Genomic DNA, 25,791 nt, shown 5'->3' with positions numbered 1-25,791 from the left:
GTGGGACTGATGGATGCCAGTGTGATCCAAGGCAATCACATCAGCAGTAAGTATCTGCAGCTCGAGGAACATCAGCTTAGAGTCTTTAGGCTGGAGGCCAAGCTGCAGACACTGTGATGAATCAGGGCGGGGGAAAGTTACCTGGACACTTTGTTCCAGTCACACCCCTTAGAATAGGGTCATCTGATTTGGTCAGTGGGCAGGACAGGAGTGTGCGACTGTGAGTGAGGCAGGTAAGGAGATCGAGAAGGTAGAAGTGGAGGAACCTCAGTCCTTGTAATTGTCCAACAGGTTCAAGGTTCTTTCAGCTTGTATGGATGAGAGTGGGGTCTGCAAGGTGAATGAGTGAACCAACCACGACATCATGGTACAGGAAGCCAATCATGGGGGGGGGGGGGGGGGGGGGGCGTAAATAGGAATGTTGTGATCGTAGGGGACATTATTGTCAGAGGGATGGATACAGTTCTCTGCAGCTGAGAGTGAGAGTCCAGAAAGCTGTGTTACCTACCGGTGCCAGGGTTCAAGGCATCTGCTTTGGGCTGAAGAGGAACTTGGAGTGGGAGGACCCAGTTGTTGTGGTCCAAGTGGGTACGAATGACATAGATAGGACTAGGAAGGAGGTTCTGCTTAGGGATTATGAGCAGCTAGGAGCTAAATTAAAAAGCATAACCTCAAAGGTTATAATCTCTGGATTAGCACCTGAACCACATGCAAATTAGCGTAGGGTAAATAAGATTAGAGATGAGTGCGTGGCTCATTGACAGGTGTGGGAGGAATGGGTTTTGATCCATGGGCACTAGCACTGATACTGGGGAAAGTGGGATGTGTACCGTTAAAGCAGTCTTCACCTGAACTGTGCTGGGACCAGTGCTCTGGCGAGTCATGTCACTAGGGCGGTAGAGAAAACTTTAAACTAAATAATGGCGGGAAGGGATAGTGAGAGGAAATGTGGCAAATCAAAGGGAAAGAATGAGGTAATAGAGCAGGGTAACAATTTGGGTAATGATAACCAGTGTGTGGCAGAAAGAGACAGATTGTACAAATTGATAGGGCCGGAGACGGCAAAAATGGTAAAAAGGCAGAGTTAAAGACTTTCTATCTGAATGCATGCAGTATTCGTAACAAAATGGATGACTTGGTATCACAGATAGAAATAAATATGTATGGCATGATAGCTATTATAGAAACATAGCTGCAAGGTGACCAAGGCTGGGACCTGGATATTGAAGGTATTGATGTTTTGAAAATGCAGCAGGCTAGGAAAAGGTAGTGGGGTAAACATAGTCAGCTTTTCCCATACACCCCACCTATCAATTTTCACCCGATCCATTATCTCTACCATCCCTGCTCCTATTCATATTTTGTTAGTATCCTCTTCCTTAGAAAACACCAATGCAAAGTACTGATTAAGTATTCTAGCCTTGCTCTGCACATCTAAGCATACATCATCCACTATGTCTCTAATTGGACCCACCCTGTGTCTTACTATTTACATGCCTTTGGAAGGTTTTTTGGGTTCCTTTTTACGTTACTCCCAACTATTCTCATATTCTCTCTGTCAGTGTTATTTTCCTCTTCACTTCCCATCTCAACATGCTGTATTTGGTTCTCATTTGAACAATTCACCTGACATGCACCAGACTCGTTTTATTTGTTTCATCATATTCTCTATCTCCATCATCATCCAAAGAGTGGCTTTGGCTCTCCTACCTTTCACCCCTATTGGAATGCACATAGCCTGTACCTGAAACATCTCCTCCTTTAAAGCTCACACATTGTTTTGTTACAGTTTTTCCTCTAAGTCTTTAGCTCCATTTTATGTTGGCTAGATCCTCTCTAGAATACTCCCAGTAGCGTGATCGTAGCTTTCTTGCTTCTCATGGCAATCAAATGAATTCTGTCCTTGCCCCCTCAAGGACATCCTCTCTTTCCAACACTACAATGTTTTCCCTAATAAATACTGCCACCTCACCCCCTTTATTCCTTCCCGATCTTTTTTGAACGATTTATATCCTTGAATATTAGGCGCTCAGTCCTCACCATTTTTAAGCCATGTTTCCATTATTGCGATTACATCATGTTCCCAAACGGCTATATATGCATTTACATCCCATGTGTTCTAAACTTGTCTTTGTATCCCTTGTAGTTCTTCTTAGTCTGTTGCTATCTAACATGGTACTGATCACATCTCTAATACTATCCAACACTCACCCTATGCACGTTATTCCTCTTTTCTACTTTAATGTGATGGTGCCATGCCAATTTAGTTTATATGCTCCTCAACCGCACTAGTGAACTTCCCTGTGAGGACTTTGGTCCCCAGTCCATGAAATAGGTGCATTCTACCCCAGACTGGTCCTAATGCCCCAAGAATCTGAAGCCCTCCTTTCTGCACTGTGCCTCAAGTCACACATTGACCCTCCCTAACTTCCTATTTCTGCTTTCACTAGCACAGCATTGGAAGTGGTTCAGCGATTACTACCTTCGAGCTCTTATTTTTAACTTCCTCCCTAACTTCTGCAAATTTAAATGTAGAACCTCAATACCTGCCCTCTCTCTATGTCGTTGGTACTGACATGTACCACAGCTTCTGGTTCACTTCCTTCTGCGTGCAGAATAGTCTGTATCCTCTCCAAAATATCTTTTACCCTGGCACCAGGGTGACAACACACCATGTAGGCCTCACAATGATGGTCACAGAAATGCTTGTTCCCCCGAACTATGGAATTTCCGATACTGACTGCATTTCTACCTTTGTTGCTTCCTCCTGTGCAGTCCCTTGCCTATGGTGTCCTGGTTTGGACTGCACTCCTTCAAGGTGTCATTATTCCTAACAGCCACCAGTGCTGAGTACTGGTTTGAGAGTGGCACACATCCCAAAGACTCCTACACTTCATTCCCCTTCCTACTCTAATGGATAGCCACCTATCTACTATTCTGTGGGGTGATCACTTCTTGGAATGTACAACCCAGGAAACTTTCATCCTCTCTGTTCCCCTCAAGCTTGGGAATCCTGAGCTCAAGCACTAGGCTATCTTCCTATACAATTGATCTCCAAAGACACATGAAGTGTCCAGAAGTTCCTATATGGTGCAGGAATTGCAAGCAACAGGTCTCAGCTGCCCATCCATGATCCAGAAAATCTCTATGCTCTCCTGAAGAAACCCACCCTTGACCCATCTGTACTTGCAAATTACCACCCCATCTCCAAACTCTCTTTTCTCCCCAAAGCCCCTGAACATGTTGTTGCCTTCCAAATCTATGCCCATCTTTCCCACAGCTTGTTTAAACTCCTCGAATCAGGTTTCTGCCTCTGCCACAGCACTAAAATGGCCTTTATCAAAGTCAAAAAGGATATCCTCTGTGACTGGCTGTGGCAATTTATCCCCTCTCATTTCCTTGACCTATCTGCATCCTTTGTCATGGTAGACCACAATACCCTCCTCTAATGTATCTCCCCCATCATCCAGCTGGATGTGACTGCACTTGCCTGGTTCTATTCTTATCCAGTTGTAGCCAGAGAATCACCTGCACTGGCTCCTCTTCCTGCTCCCTCACCATTACCACTAGAGTCTCCTCAAGGGTCTATCCTTGGGTGTCTCCTATTTCTCACCTACGTGTAGTCCGTCGTCACCATCATTTGAAAATGCAATGTCAGATTCCAACCAGGACACCAAGCTCTACCTCATGACTACTTCTGTTAACTGCTCCATTGTGTCTGATTTGTCATGCTGCTTGCATGATATCCAGTATTAATTGAGCAGAAACTGCCTCCAGCTAAATATTGGGAGGACCTAAACTGTTGTCTTTGGTACTTGGCCACTATCTAAGGCAGAACCAGACTGTTTGCAGCCTTGCTGTCCTATTTGACCCTGAGCTGATCTTCCGACCCCACATCTGCTGCATTACCAACACTGCCTACTTCCGCTTCTGAAATATTGCCTGTCTCCAACCTGCCTCTGTTACTGAAAGCCTTATTCGTACCTTTGTTATCTCTAAAGTTGACTACTCCAATAGTCTTCTGGCCAGGCTTCCATCCCCCACCCCCTGTTAACTGCAGCTGATCAAGAGCATTAATGCTTGTATCCCACCTAGTACCAAGTTATGTTCATCTATCACCTCTGTTCTTTCTGACCTACATTGGCTCCCAGTCTAGCAATGCCTCGGTTTTAAAGTTCTCACTTTCATGTTCTGATTCCTGCATGGCCTTGCCCTTGCCAAACTCTGTAATCTCCTGCAGTGCTATAACCTAGTAAGAGTACGTGCAAAACTGATGTGCATCCTTGTCAAATTTTACTTGATAAAGCCTCTGTGAAGCACCTTGGGATATTATTTTAGAGGAACTCTCTAAATGCAAGTTGTTGCATGATAGCATATGGTTCAGTACATGTGGCAGAGCATACTGTCTCTGTGAGAGTGTGTTTTTGCTTGTGATTTTTTTTGTTCTGTGAACTTTTAAAGTATTTGCTTAGCACCGTGTGTTCATACATATGTTTTTGTTTGTATTAGTATTCCCCTGTTGTGTCTGTGCATGTTTTTTGACATGTTTGTGTATATTTTTTTTGCACTGGATGTAATTTTGCTGCCTTTGTGTGATAATCACAACTCTGGCACGAAGCACTCTGTCTCACAACACATGGCCAGCCACATAGGTTTGACAGGCCTGAGTGTCTCTGTCAATGAAATGTTAGGAGTAAGATATACCATCAGAAGAGTGTGACTCATTACAAATCTATTTAATGACATAGGACTTTCTTAGATACATCAAAATGGATTTTAAACCAAAATGAAGAAGTCTCATTCCAGACTTGATGTATGATGCATTGATGGTTCTGATACACCAAAATCCAGGAACATTTACAGTCATGAGATAAATCATTAACTTAAAACATGGTGAGACTCTCAAATCTTATTCTGAAAGGGTTATTTTTATTATTTTACTGCTATTGCTTTAGTACAGTGGAAGCTGTGCAATGTCAGCCAAAGGATACTAAAGAAAAGTGTGGAGCTCCCTCATTGCCCTGTGTAATAGAGCCATATAGACCAGAAGGTCCAAGGTTCCAGTGTTGCTCTGTATCTCAGCTAGCAATTAAATCACTACAAATGCCCACAATATCCCTGGGTTAGGGAAGTGTAAAATAACAGCTGATGTTCCCACTCTCATTCCCAGCTGGAAGATGCACATGTGCGGATGTTAATTGGCTGTGTCACAACTGCCCTTGTACATCATGGGTAAACATCAGTAACAATAGCCGCTCAGATGTGCATAAATTTATCAGGCAAATTGTGGATGCATTATGATCCGCCGTTTGCAATTGCATCAACTTGCCCATGGACAATAAGCGACATATAGCAGGACATAGCAGTTGTGCAGAGTGTAAAGCCTGTTGATGGCTGCAGTGGAGACTGTTACCAGGTCTGGCTACTGCATGAGCATTTCTGTGTATATCTTGCCCCTTCCCACCAACATCTACAGGCTCTCCCCTCTATTTGTGTTAACTTGAATGGCTCCCGTATATGGTACTTGATAGAAGCAATTTTCAAACCTTACTGCAAACAATGCACCCATCACTTTAATGCAAACAACATTTTAATGAGAAGCTATGCTATATATGTGCCCAAACCGCCTCCTGCCAGGTCCTGTTCTCTTAATGCTCAAATGACCCATGTTCTAGGGGAGTACAAAAAAAATGCTTCAAAGACATGCTGAAGCTTTTCTTGAAGCGCAGCAACATTAACCTTAATGACTGGGAGGAGCTTGTCACCAATTGTTCAGAATGGCAATAGCTTGTCCATCAAGCTGCATCACGCTTTGAGTCTCAACGCCTTAATAATAAGGCATAGTGGTAGCAGAGAAGGAAAGAAGAGGAAGCAAATCATGCGCTCCGGTTCCTGCTACCTTGTGGGATGCCCTGCCCCACGTGTTCAAAGATAGTGGGGAATTGGCCTGTTCAGTTACATGAAGACCAATGGAAGAAATTGCAATCTGAATAGAGTTAATCTTCAAATCAAGGGACCACCACCACCACTGACAGCTGTTTATCATGCCTTGGTGTCAATGTGTGAAGTCTTAAATGCTATCCTTATGCTTCTCCAAGGTGCTACCATAGTGGCTAGAGTTCCTGAAGCAGTTAGGCTCTGCTTTCCAATAAGAGCATCTTGGGACTGAATGGCCCTCATTTCACAGTTCCTGCAATTAAGCAGTTGCAAGTTGGAATGTTTATGCTGCAGCCTGGCCACATATGCCAAAGGTTTGTGGAGGGACCTGTATGTAGGACCATTCTGTGAAAGAGCTGCATCACATATGCCCATTCTTGCCATACCACTAGTACTGGACAATGCCTCTGCAAATCTAGGTGGAAGCAGATTCAATACATATGAATATTCAAACTTATCAGAGGCTTGTCATCTGGCATGCCAAGCTTTAGTAATTTGAGTGTCAATGGAAGCAGCAGGCCAAACCTTTCTTTGGGCCTTCACTGTAATGGCCCTGGAGTTGTCACATGCTGCAGTTTGGACTGCGGTGCTGTGAAGCTATCCATTGCGGTACCGCATATGGAGGTATTGGGCTCCTGCACTTACTGTTGTGGAACACACTTCTGGCATGATCCCATAACATTAATACTCTGTAGCCACCCTTCTTTTAAAACATAGCACATGAAACTTGCTGCCTAAGTGCTTCAGTCCAGGGGGATCACCTGTTGAATATCTGTCAGCAACGAGCATGCGTGAACTGGTGATGCAATGAAGTATCCTCCTAAATTGCCAGCCACAATGATTGCGAGAAGAACCATTCGTTAAGTTAGATAAAGGACATAATTCTGTCCTACTGTGTGTGCAACTTCCACTCAAGATGAGGTGTCAGCTGTGGCTCAGTTCATAGCACCCTCGCCTTTGAATCAGAGGGTTGTGGGTTCATGTCCCACTCCCGGAAACCAAGAACTGTGATTGTACTCGAAAAGAGTTGCAATCTGTGACTGTTGGTAACTCGAAAGAGTTTCCACTCAAGATGAGGTGTCAGCTGTGGCTCAGTTCATAGCACCCTCGCCTTTGAATCAGAGGGTTGTGGGTTCATGTCCCACTCCCGGAAACCAAGAACTGTGATTGTACTCGAAAGAGTTGCAATCTGTGACTGTTGATAACTCGAAAGAGTTTCCACTCAAGATATTGTTCATCTCATGCTCCTTGCATATGTTCTTGTTTACTCATGCTGTGTTACTGAATGCCTTTCCCTCCGCTTGCCCACTAATTCACTTTAAGTGGATGTTTCTGGGTTGGTGCTTGGGAAAGGAGAGTGAGGGATGGTGTGCATTGTGAAGTGCTAGTAGGGTCTGATGCACTGAAAGGAAAGAAAATGTATTGCTGAGCAGTAACACTTGTCACTTTCATCAGAATTGACTGGGACATTTCATGATCTGGCTTGCTAATACGTAATATGAGGTAAAGTAGGATTAGAAAGAAAAGAAGCAGAAATTCATGATGAACTGCCCTCCAGTTCCACATCTCAAACTCCCTGCTTGGCCACCCCTCACCCAGGATCTGTAATGTTTCCTTTATGTAGGTGGCTGAAATGGTATTCTCATGTCTTCCTCATGTTGCAGGTTGCTTATCCTTGAAAAGCAATGATAAGCAAAAGAATTACCTTTGCTAACCATGACACACAGTAAATGCAAGGTGTCTGTGGGAATGGGGTGATAATGAGTGCTTGCACAAAGCAATTAGATTTGATATATGGTTTTTAGTTATAGGTAAGAAGAATAATAAAGCATGCAAACTGAAAAGTGCTATCCAATGAAAATGATTCATTTTCAAGCAATTCATCTTGTACAATTAAGGAGACCAAATCACACTGATATTTGTTCAATGCACATAGTACTGTGAACAGAAGGGAATTAGCTGTTCTTGGTTATTTTGAATCTCTTTGCGTGGAATTTAATAACTCAGATGCTTCCATGTGAAAGTTTTACAGTTCTGTTTAGAATGTTTGCCTCAGTAATGACCTTAACTTGTAACATTGTTCTTATTTTTATTTATGTTTCTAGCTGCCCAGAGTGGTGAGAGGCTTTGTGCCTTTAGAGACTCCGAGGTTCAAGGCATCAGTGAGGAACGTATTAACCGGGATAATGGCACTGTCTTGTGTGAGAAAGGCAGTCAGTGTTATGGACTGTGGGAAAAGATGCGGGATGGAGGGGTCCGCATGATGAAACAAGGTAAGCATCTCTCCAGGACCTGGACACTTCCTTCTCTTTGGTGAACAATATCTTGAGTGGAAGTTGCGCACACAGTAGGACAGAATTATGTCCCTCATCTAACTTAGTCATTGGCTACCCACTTTAGTACTGTTGGTAGCATTGTACAAAATACTGCAATTCTCACTTTGGTTCATGAAGTGTACCAGGCCTGACATCCTGTAGTCAATATTGTACCTGGATTTCCCAACTCTCCTGGATTGGTTCACATCTCCCAAAAACAGCAGTTCCCCTCCCGATCACTGCTGCTGGCAACCTAGGAGGATACTTCATTGCATTACCAATTCATGCATGCTCGTTGGGGCTGCAGTCTGTCCCTGTGCAGGGTGAATAAACTCTAGGACACCACTCCACCACCGCTTCAGTTTTCATTCAGGTGCCAATTGCATTGGGCTGCCCTGTATGAAGTAATTTCATATCTCTGGCCCGGTGACGCCATCCCTAGTACCACAGGAGCCAGCAGATATATTGGGAACAACTGAGACACAGTGCGTTTTGACATTAGAGCAGTCTATCTCTCCTACTATTTCTCTAGCTTGGGCTTTGTGCCACTGGATACCATGCTGCTTCGCAAATATGAAATTTATTCAGTGCAGTTTAAGCCTGTCTCTCTGAGGAATATGGACTCTTTATTTAGCATTAGCTCTGCATTAGTATGAAATGTACTTCCCTCCCAACTTGCAACTTCATGGAAAAGGCAGATTAAGTAAACAAAGTGGGTGTTTTTCATGCACTTACATGTTGTACTAAAATATCAGTGAATATCGGCCTGAAAGAATTGAGTTAAGTGCTTATGTGCACAACAAACTGCGGTGCAGTGTGATTGCAGCTCTATCCTGTATAAATAGGACAGCAGTGTGGTGACACCACACTCTATAGATGTGTGATGTCGCTACAAGCTCCCTGAATGAAAAGTCCCAGGGAAGAAATGTAAGAGCTACTGTGATGGCCTTATTTTACCCCATATCAGTATTAAGCATGTTCAGGTAGAGCATGATTAGATGTGGAATAAAGATTCCTCAACGTGCCCAAACCTAAAACAACAGTAGCAGTTTGACATCCTTTGACTGCTCTGAGAAATTGCCGATTTGTGCCAAAGTAAGGCCTCTAAGAACTATGTTGTGACCGCCAAACTCATTTTATGTGTTACCATTGGAGTCATCAGACAGAATAGACTTTCATTTGTTTAGTTTGGGCTGGATTTGATCCAAGCTCCCAGAGGTGAAAGCCCACTGCACATCAGAGTCGTCTTGGAAACAAAATTAGCCAGAGTAAACTAACATAGTGAGGCTTGAGAAAAATAAAGGGCAAGGAATACCCTAAAAAGTACAGTAAAAAATATACAGAGAAAATTTGCTCAGTAACCCACTCCCCACATCCACATGTTTGGTACAGTCTGGGCCACTCATTCCTTTCACTTCCTGACTATGTGAAACGTGGGGAGGAATCTGACCTTCACTTACAAAATTGTAGTGAAGCATCTACTTCACACCATATTGTGCCATCTTAAGCTGAAGTTCCAATTCTATGCATCACACTGTGATATATATATATATATATATATTTAAATTTAAATGTCCCAGTGAAAAGCAGGCATGCCTTTAAAGAGGAGGTTACAGTTACAGTTACAGTTCTACGAGGTGGAAAGGTAAAACAAATAAAACCAGAGCTCTCTAGATGAAAGAAATAGAGAATAAGATGAAGCAGAAAAAGGTTGTGCATGATAGTATTCAAGTTAATTATCAAGTGAGAAACAGACTGAATATACAAGTCGGAGGGGAAGTGAACTAAAGAAATAAACAAAGGGAAAGTATAAGAATAGACTGGCAGCTACCATAAAAGGGAATCCAAATGTCTTCTATAGGCATTTAAATTGTAAAAGGATGGTGAAAAAGCGTGGAGCTGATTAGGGGATTTATGCATGGAGGCAGAGGGCATGGCTGAGGTACTAAATGAGTACTTTGCATTTATCTTTACCAAGCAGGAAGATGCTGCCAAAGTCATAGTGAAAGAGGAGGTAGTTGAGACACTGGGCTAAAAATTGATAAAGTGAAGGTATCAGAAAGGCTGGCAGCACTTAAAGTTGACCAGTCACCAGGACTGGATCAAATGCATCGGAGGATACTGAGGGAAATAGATATAGGGGTGCTAGATGACTGGAGAATTAGAAATGTTACACCCTTGTTCACAAAAGGGTATAAGGATAAGCCCAACAACTACAGGTTAGTCAGTTTAACTGTGGTGGTTGGGAAAGTTTTCAGAAATGATATTCCATGGCAAAATTAACTGTCACTTTGACAGATGTGGACTAATTAAGGAAAGCTAGCATGGATTTGTGAAGGGAAGTTTGTGCTGAACTATCTTAATCGAGTTTTTAATGAGGATCATATGGCCGTTGTGGTGTAACTCTTTCGAGTTATCAACAGTCACAGAATGTAACTCTTTCGAGTACATTCACAGTTCTTGGTTTCCGAGAGTGGGACATGAACCCACAACCTTCTGACTCAAAGGCGAGGGTGCTATGAACTGAGCCACAGCTGACACCTCGCCGTTGTGGTGTACATGGACTTCCAAAAAAGTGTTTGTTAAAGTGCAACATAACAGGCTTGTCAGCAAAGTTGAAGCCCATGGAACAACAGGGACAGTGGCAGCATGGATATGAAGTTGGCTGAGTGACAAGAAATGAGAGAGATTTTCTTGATCTGTGTTAATGACTTGAGAGAGCAGGGCACATTTTCAATATTTGCAGATGTCACAAAACTCAGAAGTATAGTGCTCTGTGAAGAGGATAGTGATAGGCAGGCTTTAAGAGGGCATAGACAGGCTGGTGGAATGGGTGGACGTGGCAAATGAAATTTAATACAGTGAAGTGTGAAGGTATGTATTTTCGTAGGAAGAACGAACAGAAGCAATACAAAATAAAGGATACAGTTCTGAAGGGGCTGCAGGAGCAGAGAAACCTTGTGCGAAAATTGTTGAAGGTGGCAGGGTAGGTCGAGAAAGTGTTTACTAAGGATATGGGCTTTATAAGTAGAGGTATACAGTACAAATGCAAGGAAATTATGATGTACATGTATAAAACACTAGTTTGGCCTCATCTGGAGTATTACGTCCAGTTTACAGGCAGCACACTTTAGGAAGGATGTAAAAGCATTAGTGAGGGTACAGAAAAGATTTGTGAGAATGGTTCCAGGGATGAGGAACTTCAGTTTCATTGGTAGATTGGAGAAGCTGGGGCTGTTCTTCTTAGAGATGAGAAGGTTGAGAGAAGTTTTGATAGAGGTGTTCAACATCCTGCAGGGCCTGGATAAAGTATATTGGGGAAACTTTGAGGAAAATCTTTTTCACCCAGTGGGTGGTGGGCATCTGGAATTCACTGCCTAACTTGGTGGTTGAGGCTGAAACGCTTAACTCATTTAAAAGGTACCTGGATCTGCATCTGAAATGCTGTAATCTGCAAGGCTACAGACCAGGTGTTAGAAAGTGGGATTTTTCTCTTTTTTGACCGGCGCAGACACAATGGGCTGTATGGCCCCTTTCTGTATTGTAAATTTTCTGTGGTTCTATGATTCTGTGGTGGAAGGTTCAAGAACCACAGGAACCCAATTTAAGGTGAATGGCAAAACAACCAAAGGTGACATGAGGAAAATCTCTTAAGTAGTGAGTGGTTAGGATCTGGAATGCTCTGCCTGAGAATGAGATGGGTGAAACAGATTCAATTGTGGTTTTTGAAAGGGAATTGGATAGTTGCCTGAAGAGACAAAATTTGCAGGACCATGGGGAAAATGTGGGGGAGTGGAACAAGCTGAGTTGCCCTTGCAGAGAGCTGGCATGGACATATTGGGCCACATGACAGCCTCCTGTGCTCTATAATTCAATAAGTTATGCAGGTCAATGTTCCCAGCATCAGCTCCTGGTCTGCTGAACCAGCTAATTTCAGCCAGTGCAGTGGTAGGATGCGACAGTTGGCCTGAGCAACCCTAGAAAACCAGACAGGATTCCCATTCCGCTGACTCCTAGAAAGCTGGCAGGTTTGAACATTGGAAGAGGACAGGCTCAAGCTCAGCAGTGATCTGCTCCAGTCAAATAACCTGGCAGCACTCACTGTTATACAGCTAAAAATACTGTCTCCCGATACTACTCAAGTTTGAAAGGCCGGAATCTCTAATTATACTGCTAGGTGGTTTCTTACATAACAAGCACACTGCTTTGCTGAAATCCAAGTGATAATACAACACAGTACTGATCATCTAAATACCTCACTCTCTAATTAGGTTGACCACTGATCCTTAATTGATTCAAATGAGTGGCTCATTATAAACAAGACTCCAGTCTATTAACAAGCTGATCAAACAACTCCAGTAACATCTCAGGCCTATATTCCTCTTTCTGTTTCTTCATGCAAGGCTGCTGGGCTCACGTTGGAGATAAGGAGGACTGCTACTCTCCTGAGTGCGTGGTAACAAATCACAGACAGAATGGGACTTTTCGCTTCTGCTGCTGTAGTACCGACATGTGCAACGTCAACTTCACTGAGAACTTTGACCCATTGCCTGACCCAACGGGATCGGTAACACCCAGTAAGTGGCTTATTCTATCTATAGTGAAAGCAGAAAATGCTGGAAATATTGTGGAGAGAGAAAAAGAGTTAATGTTTCAAGTCATTGACCTTGCGACAGAACTGGAAGAAATTAAAAAAGCAAAATACTGCAGATGCTGGAAATCTGAAAAAAAAGAATATGCTCGAAATATTTAGGCCAGGCAGCATCTGTGGAAAGAGAAAAAGAGTTAATGTTTTGTCATTGATCTGCAGCTAGACCTGCTGAGAATTTCCAGCAGTCTCTGATTTTGTTATGGAAATTGTAGATGTAGCAGTTTTTAAGCAAGAGCAGAGCCGGGAAAGGGGTTGGGGGCGGTGGGTGGGGTTTGCATTTATCCACCAGTTTGCTTAGGTGGGTAGAGGCTACTGGATCTGAGAATATGGACAGTGAAAGGATTCTTCACATTTACGAGACTTGGGCATTTTTTCTTAAAAATCAAGAAACTGATGGCCCAAAATGTAAAACAACAGTTAAAGAGATCAGCTGAGTCAGTGTAGCGGTCAGCTGATGCTAACCTTGTGTTTTAAAAATGTGTAGATTGTAAGGGGGGTAGAAACTGGAAAGGAGTTCTGTGGATTTCAGGCTATGGGAAAGAGGAGTTTGAAAATCAGTGCACATTGAGGCTGTAGGAGGAGGAAGAGCCCATGCAATAAAGTTTAGGATTAAGAGAAACAACAGAGAAGTTTGAAGTCCACTGATCAAAGATGAGAAAGATTGTGATGGGCAAGAGCAAAATACTCTGGCTGCTGGAAATCTGAAACAAAAAAGAGAAAATGCTGGAAACACTCAGCAGGTCAGAGAGCATCTGTGGAGAGAGATTGTGATGGACACAGTTTATACACATATGTTATATGTACAGTAATAGATACATGAACGAAAGATGCACTTTTTGAATCCACATACTGGATTACAGTATTGACATGCTTTGTCAGATTTTGATTTGTCATTACTGTTAGGAGATATGGAACAGTCAGACAATGTCATTTTAATTACAACCCATGTATAATGGTATGTAGCAGTATGTTTTCTTTGAAGTAACACTGTATTGCTGCCAATATGCTGCAGGAAAATTCAGGCTCAAACCAATATTTTCCCATGTTGTGCCATACATGCTGTAGGCTACATATTAATAAAAGGATGTGCAAAATGCCTACTGCTGCTGTGTTAATTCCTATCTGAAGGCCAACAGAGCAGTTTATAATACAACCTGACTTTAAACCTGCTTCCTCTCCCAACATTCCCACCTGCTTTCCCTGATCTCTGAGTTGTTAATCATCTCAAGCTCATTATCTGTGTGCTCCTGGGTACTAGTATCTGTGCTGGTGCTTGAGGCAGGTGGAATGCTTGCCACAACCTGATGTGAAGTGTTCTTGTCCATGATGCTACTGTCCCTAGCTTTCTCATGTTGGGAAGAACCTAAAGAAGAGTAAGGGAAGATAATATATATTGTTTCCCCAGAACAATACCTTCAAAGAGAAGGTAGAACATAAAGAAAAGAGAGAAATGACTGGTATTATTATGTAGTGGCTTTCACAACATCAGATTCCAAAGTCTTCATAGCCAACAAGGTTTTGTTTAAAACAGAGATACTTCTGTGATCTAGTAAAACGCAGAAGCTGATTTGTGCACAGCAAAATCCCACAAAGCAGTGAGGTAAATTATCAGATAATTTGTTTGTAATTTTGGTGAGGAATATAAGTAGAACTCCCTTGCTCTTGTTTAAGTAGTGTTCCAGGATCTTTTACATCCATCTGAACCTTGATTTAACATTTCCTGTAATGCATTTAAACTACTTAACCCACAATACCTTTATGTGCCACAGGGTGCTGGCATGCTATTCCATTTGAACCTGAATCTTAATGTAATATGCCATTTTCAATAGGTATATTGGGGCCATTGAGGCCATAACACAGTTGATGAATTAGTAACAGTGAAATTGATCGAAAATTGATCTAACCTTTTCAACGAGTTAAAAATGTCACATTCAAAAAACTGACAGAGAACACTAATTCACTAGCGATTAAAACAGCCTAGATTATGTGCTCAAGCCTGTGGAATGGGACTTGTACCCATGACCTTTGACTGAGTGGTAAGAGTGTTCCAGTGAATCAAGGCTGACACTTTGACATATTGTGTCATGCACCTCCCTTGCCGATGGAGCTCCAGTTGCATGGGCTTTCATTGAGCACATAGGGCCTGTGTTGGGTCTCAGTTCCCCACTGCAATAATACAGCACAACAGGTGGCAGCTATCACATGAGTGCTAGATTGGATCTATTCTCTACTGGGAATCCATGCCCACTACAAATCAGGAGTCCAGTTATTTCTTTGACTCTCCCTACCTTCCTTAGGTTTCATATCACCTTAGTGTGTGGAGGGAACACCTGGCCCCAGACCTGGAAAATGCCTTCAAAGGTGGCAGAAGTTGCATCCCATTTTTGGAGGGTAACCACAGTAACCAAGAGAGTGCTCCAATGCTCTGTTCCACTCGGTACCTGTATCTCTGTATTTTCCTGTATCGTTGGATGAGTTAGAGGACAAGTTGTTCCACAATGACAAATGCGCAATACAGATTGAACCATAATGTGAAAATGTTCATTATGCTAATGGTTAAAATTAATTCTAATTTTAAAAAATTATTTCATGGGATATGAGTGTTGCTGGCTCGGCCAGTATTTGTTGCCCATCCCTATTTGCTCTTGAGAAGGTGGTGGTGAGCTGCCGCCTTGAACCACTGCATTCCAGCTGGAGTAGGTACACCCCAGTGGTGTTAGGAAGGAAATTCCAGAATTTTGACCCAGCGGCAGTGGAGAATGGTAATATAGTTTCAAGTCAGGATGATATGTGCCTTGGAAGGAAACCTGCAGGTGGTGGTGTTCCCATGCGTCTACTGCCCTTGACCTTTTAGGTGGTAGAGGCTGCAGCTTTGGAAGATGCTGTTGAAGGAGGCTTAGTGAGTTGCTGTAGAGCATCTTGTACATGATACACACTGCTGCCACTGTGTGTCGGTTGTAGAGAAAGTGAATGTTTAGGGTGATGGATAGGATGCTGATCAGTTGGGCTGTTTTGTCCTGGATGGTGTTGAGCTTCTTGTGTGTTGTTGGAGCTGTACTCATCCAGGCAAGCGGAGCGTGTTTCATCACACTGATGACGTGGGCTTTGTAGATGGTGGACAGGCTTTGGGGATTCAGGAGATGTGAGTTACTCGACGCAGATTTCCCAGCCTCTGACCTGCTCTTGCAGCCACCGTATTAATATAGTTATGTTTCTCTCAATAGTAGCTCCAGGATGTTGATGATGGGATATTCAGCAATGGTAATGCCATTGAATGTCAAGGGGAGATGGTTAAATTTTCTCTTATTGGAGATGGTCATTCCTGCCATTCCAGCGGTGTGAACCTAATTTGTTGTCCAGCTTTTGCTGTATGCAGAGATGGACTGCTTCAGTTTCTGAGGAGTTGTAAATGGTACTGTTCACTGTGCAATCATCAACAAACATCTCTGACCTTATGATGGAAGGAAGGTCATTGATGAAGCAATGAAAATAATTGGGCCTAGGGCACTACCCTGAGGAACTCCTGCAATGATGTGCTGGGACTGAGATGATTGGCCTTCAATAACCACAACCCATCTTCCTTTTTGCTAGGTATGACTTCAATGAGTGGAGAATCCCCCCACCCCATTCCCATTGACTTCAATTTTTCTAGGGCTCCTTGATGCCACACTTGATCATATGTTGCCTTGATGTCAAGGGCAGTCACTCTCACCATACTTCTTGAGTTCAGCTCTTTTATCCATGTACGGACCAAGACTGTAATGAGGTCAGGAACTGAATGGCCCTGGCGGCACTCAAACTGAGCATTGGTGAGCAGGTTATTGCTATGTAAATGCTGTGTGATAGCACTGTTGATGATGTTTTTCATCACTTTGCTCATGATTGGTCATGGAGTGGTAATTGGCTGGATTGGATTTGTCCTGTTTTTTTGTGGACAGAACATATGTGGACAATTCTCCACATTGTTGGATTTTTGTCAGTGTTGCAGCTGTGCTAGAACAATTTGTTTAGCGTGCGACTAGTTCTGGAGCATAAGTCTTCAGTACTGCTGCTGGGATGTTGTTAGGGCCCCTAGCTTTTGCTGTATCCAGTGTTTTCAGTTGATTCTTGATATCACGTGGAATTAATCGAATTGGCTAAAGTCTGGCATCAGGAGGAGGCTGAGATGGATCATCTACTTAGTACTTTGGTTGAAGATGTTTGCCAATGCTTCAGCCTTGTCTTTTGCACTGAGATATTTGTGGAGATTCCTCCTCTGGCTAGTTATTTAATTGTCCACCACCATTCATGACTGGATGTGGCAGGTCTGTAGATCTTTGACCTGATGTGTTGGTTTTGGGATCACTTAGCTCTGCCCATCGCATGCTGCTTCTACTATTTAGCATGCATATAATCCTGTGTTGTGGCTTCACCAGGTTGATACCTCATTTTTAGGTATGCCTAGTGCTGCTTCTGACATACCCTCTAACACTTCTTATTAAGAACATAAGAGCAGGAGTAGGCCGTTTGGCTCCTCAAACCTGCCCCGCCATTCAATAAGATCATGGCTGATCTGCCCCAGGCCTCAACTCTTGTTTCGTGCCAGCTCCTCGTAGTCCTCAACGCCCCAATATTTCAAAAATCTATCTGCTGCTCTTAAATTTCAGTGACCTAGCCTCCACAACTTTCTTGGGCAGAGAATTCCAGACATTCGTTACTCCCTGAGAGAAGAAATTCCTTTGCATCTCAATTTTAAATGAGTGTCCTCATATTCTGTAACTGTGTCTCCTATTTCAAGATTCCCCCACTAGTGGAACATCTTCTCAACATCTATCCTGTCAAGCTCCCTCAGAATCTTGTACATTTTAATAAGATCACCCCTCATTCTTCTAAACGCTAATGAATAAAGGCCTAACCTGTTTAGCCATACTTGATAAGTCAACTCTTTCACCCCAGGAATCAGGTTAGTTCCTAGGTTGACAGTAATGGTAGAGTGAGAGGTATGCTAGGCCTTGAGGTTACAGATTGTGGTAGAAAACAATTCTGCTGCTACTGATGAACCACAGCACCTCATGGATATGTAGTTTTGAATTGCTAGATCTGTTCTGAATCGATCCCATTTAGCATGGTAGTAGTGCCACACAACACATTGGTTGATATCCTCAGTGTGAAGATGAGACTTTGTCCCCACAAGGACTGTGCGGTGTCATTCCTACCAATGCTGCTATGGACAAATGCATCTGAGACATGTAGATTGGTGAGGGTGAGGTCAAGTAGGTTTTTCTGCTTTGTTATTTCCCTCACCACAGGCCTAGTCTGAGAGATATGTCCTTCAGCACTCGGGCAGCTCGATCAGTATTAGTTCTACCAAGCCACTCATGGCGTTGGGTATTCAAATCCCTCATCCAGTGTGCATTCTGTGGCCTTGTTACCCACAGTGCTTCTTCCAAGCTGTGTTCAACATGAAGGAGTACTGATTCATTCACTGTGGGAGGGCAGTACATGATAATCAGCAGGAGGTTTCTTTGCCCATGTTTGACCTGGTACCACGAGATTTCTTGGGGTCCGGAGTCAATATCGAGGACTCCCAGGGGAAACTCCCTCTCAACTGTATACCACTGTGCTGCCAACTCTGGGGGTCTGTAATGCCTTAGGAAAGGGCTTACTTAGGACTGGGAGGAATCTGGGACATTGGCTGTAAGGTATGATTCTGTGAGTATGACTATATCGGGCTGTTGCCTGACTGTGGGACAGTTCTTCCAATTTTGGCAGCAGGCCCCAGATGTTACTAATTACTGAAACCTAAAACCTGTATTACTCAAAGAAAAAGAAGATCCATGGGGTGGGAAAAAGAAGATCCATGGGGTGGGTCAGCCCCACCTTACCAGCCCTGGAGCCCAAAGCGCACACGGAGAATAGAGGGTGGAGGGAAAGCAAACAAAATACTAGCAAAAAAGCACCACAAGAAATCAAGCATCAACCACAACGCAAGAACAAAGCAATGGCATGAATATTGCCAAAGGAAAACCCAACACAGTGAAAAAGGGCCATCAGAAAAAAGGAACTTATTATTTGTGTTGACTGAGGGTTAGGAGGACCATGTGAGTAAATTTAACAGTTGGATTTATTTATGTATTTCTAGTATGCCCTTAGATTACTGAAAAACGAAGCTGGTACATGAATGTAATATCAAAGAGAAATTCAAGGGCTTTCATTGTTTCCCTTTATCCTTACTTGCTGCTTTATTGATAGCTATTTGCTGATTGCTGATCTTTAATTCATGGTTTTTTTTGCTATTTTAATACATTTGAATCTCTTGGGTGCATGTGTGATGTATGTTTTGCATGTTTGACACTTTCAGCTGTGACAGGTTTGTGATAGATGCACATCTTCTAATTACATACATGTATACAAAGCTACTGTCTTATGGCTCACTTGGTTTGTATGAGCCAGGTGGACCAGAAGCTCTCCTGTTAGACCTCTAGAAATTGCTAAGTTAGCTGAACTAATCCTGGGTAGCAAAGGAAAAGCTATATTTGGCCCCAGGACCTGGGCTAAGGAGGGCAAAGTCTGCCAGGTTTCCTGCCTCCGATTTCTATCCAGTGACTTACTGAAAATTGTATTATGAACGAGGTAGCTGGCTTAGTGTTTCAGGAACATAGAGGGAAATGAGAGAAGTCTCATGGAGAGTAATAATCAAGGTGGAGCATATTACTGGGGAATCTAGAACATGGGGTCACAATCTAGGGATAAGGGGCATTTATGACTGAAATGAGGAGAGGTTTCTTCAATCAAAGTATTATGAATATTTGGAATTCTCCACCCCAAAGAGCTGTGGACACTCAGCCATTGAGCGTATTCAAGACAGAAGTTGTTAGATTTTTGGATACTAAGGGAATCGAGGGATATGGGGATCATGCGGGAAGGTGAAGTTGGGTTAGACGACCAACCATGACTTTATTGGATGGTGGAGCAGGCTTAAAGGGCCAAATGGCCTACTCCATCTCCTCTTTCTTATGTTCAAAGCTCAGTATTGTCATTAGAATTTCAGTGTGTTGCAGCAATATGCTTGCCAAATGTTCATACTGTTTCTACTTGAACCCAACAATACAGCCCGTAGCAGCTCTTATAAATTCCCTGACAGTCTCGCTACAAGCTCCAACTCTGTTGTGTATTTCCTGCCGTTTATGTAATCTAAAGGTACAGTTGGTGGGATTTCCTGAGGCCTGCATCCAGGAAGAATTTTTACTGAGGTTGTGATGTTGCCGGATGATTCTGATAATTTCACCATTGTTGCAGGTGTCACCTGAGCCTTGAGATCACATTACATTGAAAATAGAAAATGTTGCAAGTATGCAGGTTTGCTGTGTTTGTGATGACTAGCCCCAACCAGAAAGATTTTTCTTCATAGATGGTAACGGATGTGCTCTATATTTTCTGCATTTTCTATTTTTATTTCAGATTCCTTGCATTTAGGACTTTTCTTTAGGGCTGTCTTTTTCAAACTCAGTTATTGACCAGAGGAGTTTAATAACTGGTTAGAGCCAGAGTTTGCAGCAGGCCTCTCCTGTAAAGTTTGCTTTGGTGATGTTCCTGGTAATCACCTAGAGAGGAACTTGAATGCTTAATTTTCAAATGTATGCTTTGCAGAATGATAGAACATAGGATGGTGATTTGGCCCATTGCATTTGTGCCGGTTCATCATAGGAGCTATCCAGTTAGCCCTACTTCTCTACTCTCCCCCCATAGGCTTGCAGATGTTTCATGACTGATTCAGTTTTATTTGATAACAATTTATTTTTCAATGTAAGAGGTCAGGATTTTAAAATCAAGGAAGTTCTGATAAATGCTTGCTGTGTTATTAAGACAAAATGTTAGATTCAAATGAACAGTTGGAGAATATCATGAGGAGGGACATTTAAATGTATCATGCCCCCATGCCAAGCTGTGGCACTTTCATGCCCAGCTACCCACTGGACACTGTATAGAATCAATGAACCGTATATCAATAGTAGGATGTGTAAAGAAAGCTTTAAATAAAACAGTTATTCATTGATAACTTTCCACTTTCTTAAAAAACATTTTTTACTACAGCCCAGTAAAAGTGTCAATCGTCCATACCCTTTATAGTTTCAATAGCTGAAACACTTGAAACCTCTTTATCTTGTGTAAATAAACATTGTGAAATTGAGAGCATAGATTACAGGGCCAGAGCTGTCAATCAAGCAATATTTTCTCTAGGGCTCAGGAGTTTTAGTACTCAAATGGATGTGTATTGGTGGGCTTGAGAATGCATACCTTGACATCAGGGGCATGAGGAGCCATATGGGGTGGGTGGGGAGGCATATCTTGGCATAAGGGGTATGAGAAGGACCATTTGAACTTAACTTTTAAAAGACCCCCCCATGCAGACTCTGGTTCACGGCTGAGGTGCCATGAACCATGACTCATTTAAAACTTGGCTCACTCCATGAAAATTGCTGAGGACTAGGACATGCCTATCCCCGCAATTAGGCAGCCTGATTGGGAGTACAGTGTGCTGGCTTTTGACTGCACCCTTAGAAGTTACTCCTGAAAATTGGAAGCCCAGGAATGGAGTCGGGAACCCTGGAATCGGGTCCAGGCCATCATTCCAACTCAGTGAAAATTCAGGCTATAGTGTGTATATGAATGTTATTCACAATAGCTTAATTTAGTTATTAGAGTTGTGGTCTTATTAGTTTGCCTATTCAAAGTTATAGAGCCATTTTTTTCTAAATACATAATGTAATGATGATATAATAGTTGTTATTTATTGTTTATCTTGACTCACATTGTCCTCTCTTCTCTGATTTCACTGCCCTTTGAGAGAGCTTGGTGATTAACTTGTTTAGCCATTCAAAACTGTATCTGGCCAGACCACATCAAACACTATCAGATACTACTCCCCTCTGCCAATATCACCCAGTACTCCAGGATCATCCAACAGAGTGACAATAAGCCCAACTTTGTCTTTCCACTACGTTAGAAGACAAGCAGGCTGTTACCAATTGGATGCTGTAAGGATCAGTGCTGGAGCGTCAGCCTATTTGCAATCAATATTAAAGTTGAAGGGATCACGTGTAATGTATCCAAATTTGCTGTTGACACAAAGCTAGGTGGATCAGTCAGTGTTTAGGACAAAGAGTCTGCAAAGGGATATAAAAATGGGTAAATAAGTGATGAGCAAGAAAGTAGCAGGTGGAATATAATGTGTGGAAAGGTGAGGTTATTCACTTTGGTAGGAAGAATAGAAAAGCAGAATGTCTTTTAAATGGTAAGAAGCTATTAAATGTTGATGTTCAGTGGGATTTGAGTACACAAAACACAGGAAGCTAACATACAGGTACGGCAAGCAATTAAGAAGGCAAATAGTATGTTGGCCTTTATTACATGGGGGATGGAGCATAAGAGCAAAGAAGTCTTGCCTCAGTTGTACAGGGCTTTGGTGAGACCACACCTGAAATACTGTGTATAGTTTTGGTCCCTGTACCTAAGGAAGTATATACTAGGCTTAGAGGCGGTGCAGCGAATCTTCAATACCTTAATTCCTGGGATGAGAGGGTTGACCTTTGAAGAAAGACTGAGTAAAATGGGCACATACTCTCTGAAATTTAGAATAATGAGAGGTGATCTTGTTGAAACATAAGATTTTAGGAGAGCTTGACAGAGTAGATGCTGAGAGGATGTTTCCCCTGGCTGGCAAGTCTAGAACTAGCTGGCATAGCTTCAGGATAAGAGGTCAGTCATTTGGGCTAAGGTCAGAAGAAATTTATTAATTTGGTGGGTTGTGAATTTTTGGAATTCTCTGCTCCAGAGGGTTGCGGACGATCAGTTGTTGAGTATATTCAAGACTGAGATCAGTAGATGGAAGAGGAGGTAGTTGAGATACTGGATGGGCTAAAATTGATAAAGCAGAAGTATTGGAAAGGTTGGTTGTACTTATAGTTGATAAGTCACCGGGACCAGATAGGATGCATTTGAGGATGCTGGGAAAGGAAGAGTGGAAATTTTGGAGATACTGTCCATCATTTTCCAGTCCCGTTAGTTATGGGGGTGGTGCGTGAAGACTGGAGAATTACATTTGTTACAACTTTGTTCAAAGCTGGTGAAAGGATAAACCCATCAAGTATAGGCCAGTCACTTTAACCCTGGTGGTGGGAAAGCTTTTCAAAATGATAATCTGGGACAAGTAACAGTCACTTGGACCAGGAGAGATTAATCAAGGAAAGCCAGCACAAATTTTTTAAGGTAATTTATATTTAACTAACTTGATTGAACATTTTGATATGGTTACATAGGGGGTTGAAGAGGATAAAGATGTTTGAAGAAGTGTGGCATAATAGACTTGTAGTAGTAAATGGTTATTTGCTGCAATGGAGGAAGGTATACAGTGATATTCTTCAGAGGTAGGTGCTAGTACCTCTGCTTTTCTTGATCTACATTAATGATTTAGACCTGGGTGTAAAGGGTACAGTTTCAAATCTTACAGATGACACATAACTTGGAAGTATAGTGAAATGTAAGGAGGATAATGATAGACTTCAAGGCTACATAGACTGTTGGAATGGGCAGACAAGTGGCAGATGAAATTTACCGATAATGCAGAGAAATCGAAGTGATACATTTTGGTAATGAGGAGAGCAATGTAAATGAAAAAGTACAATTCTAAAGAAAGACCTAGGGGTGCAAATTGTTGAAGGTGACAGAACAGTTTGAGAAAGTGGTTGAAAAAGCTAATGGGATCCTGGGCTTTATAAATAAAGGCATAGACTACAAAAGCAAGGAACTTATGATGAATTTTTGTAAAACATAGGCTTGGCCTCAACTGGAGCACTGTGTCCAATCTGCGAATCACACTTTAGAAATGATGTGAAGGCTTTTGAGAGGGTGCAAAAAAGATTTATGAGAATGGCTCCAGGAATGAGGGACTTCAATTACAAGGAGAAGCTGGGGCTGTTCTCCTTGGAGAAGAGAAGGTTGAGAAGAGATTTGATAGATGTTGTCATGACTCAATGGGGATAGTGTGCTGCAATATCAAGCCGCATTGCTCCCTGAGCTGTGACAAATGTGAAAAGTTTGATCAAACCACCTAATTGTTTAATTTAGGTTAACAGAATACGAGCACCAAGTTTGTAAACTTAATAAGTAAATTAATAAGTTTATTGAACAAATTGTCTTTAACCAGTGGCAAAAGAAAGAAATATGAACTGTCAATTTCTAACTCTATAACTCAAACTCTATTTCCTCTTAAATCCTTGTAACACACATACAAGACACACAAAAACATGGAATTAAAGGGTGGGATAAAACAGTTCAATAGCATCAATTCCAGAGTACAGGATTTGATGGGTTGATTTTGAAGGATATCTTCCAAATTCCTTTCAGTTCTTTGTTGATGGCACGAGGTGGTCTTCCCAGCACTTTCAGTCTTTAGTTCACTGGTTGAACACATGTTTTTCAATGTCTCTAACGCCCTTAGATTTTGCCCTTTTCCTCTTGACAGGGGTTTTTCAGAGACAGCAGGTTTTAGAGATGTGAGGAAAAAAAACAGCTAGCTATTATTGTGGAGTTACTGGAATCTTACACACAGGAGAAAGAGGTTATAGGTCTTTTCTCTTTTCAGGCTAGGAGCATTTTTTTCTGCTGCACAGCTCTCACACAAACCCTGGTCACCTGGTTAGGAGCCAATTAAAATGTTGTTGCCAGGCAGTTCCCCGTTAGACCGGACTCTTCCTCGGCACCATCCTGTCTTTCGTGCCACACTCTGTTCCAGGACAGCAACATTGTATATATCCCTCACACTGTTCCAGTAGACATGTCTTTTAAACTGCAGCCATTGTAACTTTTAAACCACAGTCCAACAGAAACAGAAATATATGTTCTTTACAACGTGTTTAAAATTCTGAAGAGTCTAGTTAGAGTATATAGAGAGAAACTGTTCCTGTTGGCAGAAGGATCAACAACTGGAAGACATAGATTTAAAGTGATTGGCAAAAGAACCTGAGGCAATATGAGGGAAAACCTTTTTATGTGGCGAGTGGTTAAGATCTGGAATGTGCAATATGAAAGGATGGTGGAGGCAGATTCAATTGTGCCCTTCAAAAGGGAATTGGATAAAGCACCTGACGGGAAAGGATTTGTAAATTTTACAGACAGATGGCAGGGTAGTGAGACTAGCTAAATTTTGCCTGAAGAGCTCTGGCATGGACTTGATGGGCTGAATAGCCTCCTTTTATGCTATAACCATTCTATGATAAATTTTTGGACTCTAAGAGAATCAAGGGATATGGGGATCAAGCAGGCAAGTAGAGTTGAGGCCAAAGATTAGCTATGATCTTGTTGAATGGTGGAGTAGACTTGAGTCATACAACCTACTTTTGGTTCTATTTCATATGTTCACTGCCAACCATCTCCTTAAACGTATGCCCTTGTCCCTCCACCCTCACCTCCAACAATATGCATAAGGAACTCATAAACTGCTTTATCTCTTGAATTGAGACCATCTGCTCAACTACCTCTGCTGTTTTCCCTTGTACACCTCTTGTTTCTCTCCCATATCTTTTTATACACTCTCCGCCTTTGTCTCATCCAGGCAGCCTTCCTCATAATTCCTTAATGCTATACCCACTAAACTGCTAAACATCCAACTTTTCTCCCTGCCCCCATTCAAGCTGACATTGTAAATGGTTTGCGGTCCTGAAGTGTTGCTCCCTTCCTTTCAAAACTGCCATCATCTCCCTGTTGTAAACTGTCTCCCAATTCCAACCTCTCTGTCCTCACCAAAGTAAATGAACATGTTTGTTGCCTTCCAAACCCTTGCCCATCTTTCTCACAACTCCATGTTGGAGTATCTCTAAATCGCATCTGTCCCTGCCATAGCACTGAAAA

The 25,791-nt window shown here is 42.3% G+C and overlaps 1 protein-coding gene across 2 annotated transcripts in view; it reads left to right on the top strand.

Annotated features, from left to right (window-relative positions):
* Nucleotides 1-25,791, top strand: part of bmpr2b (bone morphogenetic protein receptor, type II b (serine/threonine kinase)) — a 342,278-nt gene that overhangs the window by 158,441 nt on the left and 158,046 nt on the right. For both annotated transcript variants that reach the window (XM_078551618.1, XM_078551617.1), the window contains exons 2-3: nucleotides 8,043-8,210; nucleotides 12,656-12,829. In XM_078551618.1, coding sequence (XP_078407744.1) covers nucleotides 8,177-8,210; nucleotides 12,656-12,829 — 208 coding nt within the window. In that variant the 5' untranslated portion in view covers nucleotides 8,043-8,176. The remainder of the gene's footprint in view (nucleotides 1-8,042; nucleotides 8,211-12,655; nucleotides 12,830-25,791) is intronic.

Source organism: Cetorhinus maximus, chromosome 11, assembly GCF_964194155.1.
Source record: "Cetorhinus maximus chromosome 11, sCetMax3.hap1.1, whole genome shotgun sequence".
NCBI classification, from domain to species: Eukaryota; Metazoa; Chordata; class Chondrichthyes; order Lamniformes; family Cetorhinidae; genus Cetorhinus; species Cetorhinus maximus.
Note: the sequence above shows the minus strand (reverse complement) of the source record. Positions and strands in the feature narration are given on the sequence as shown.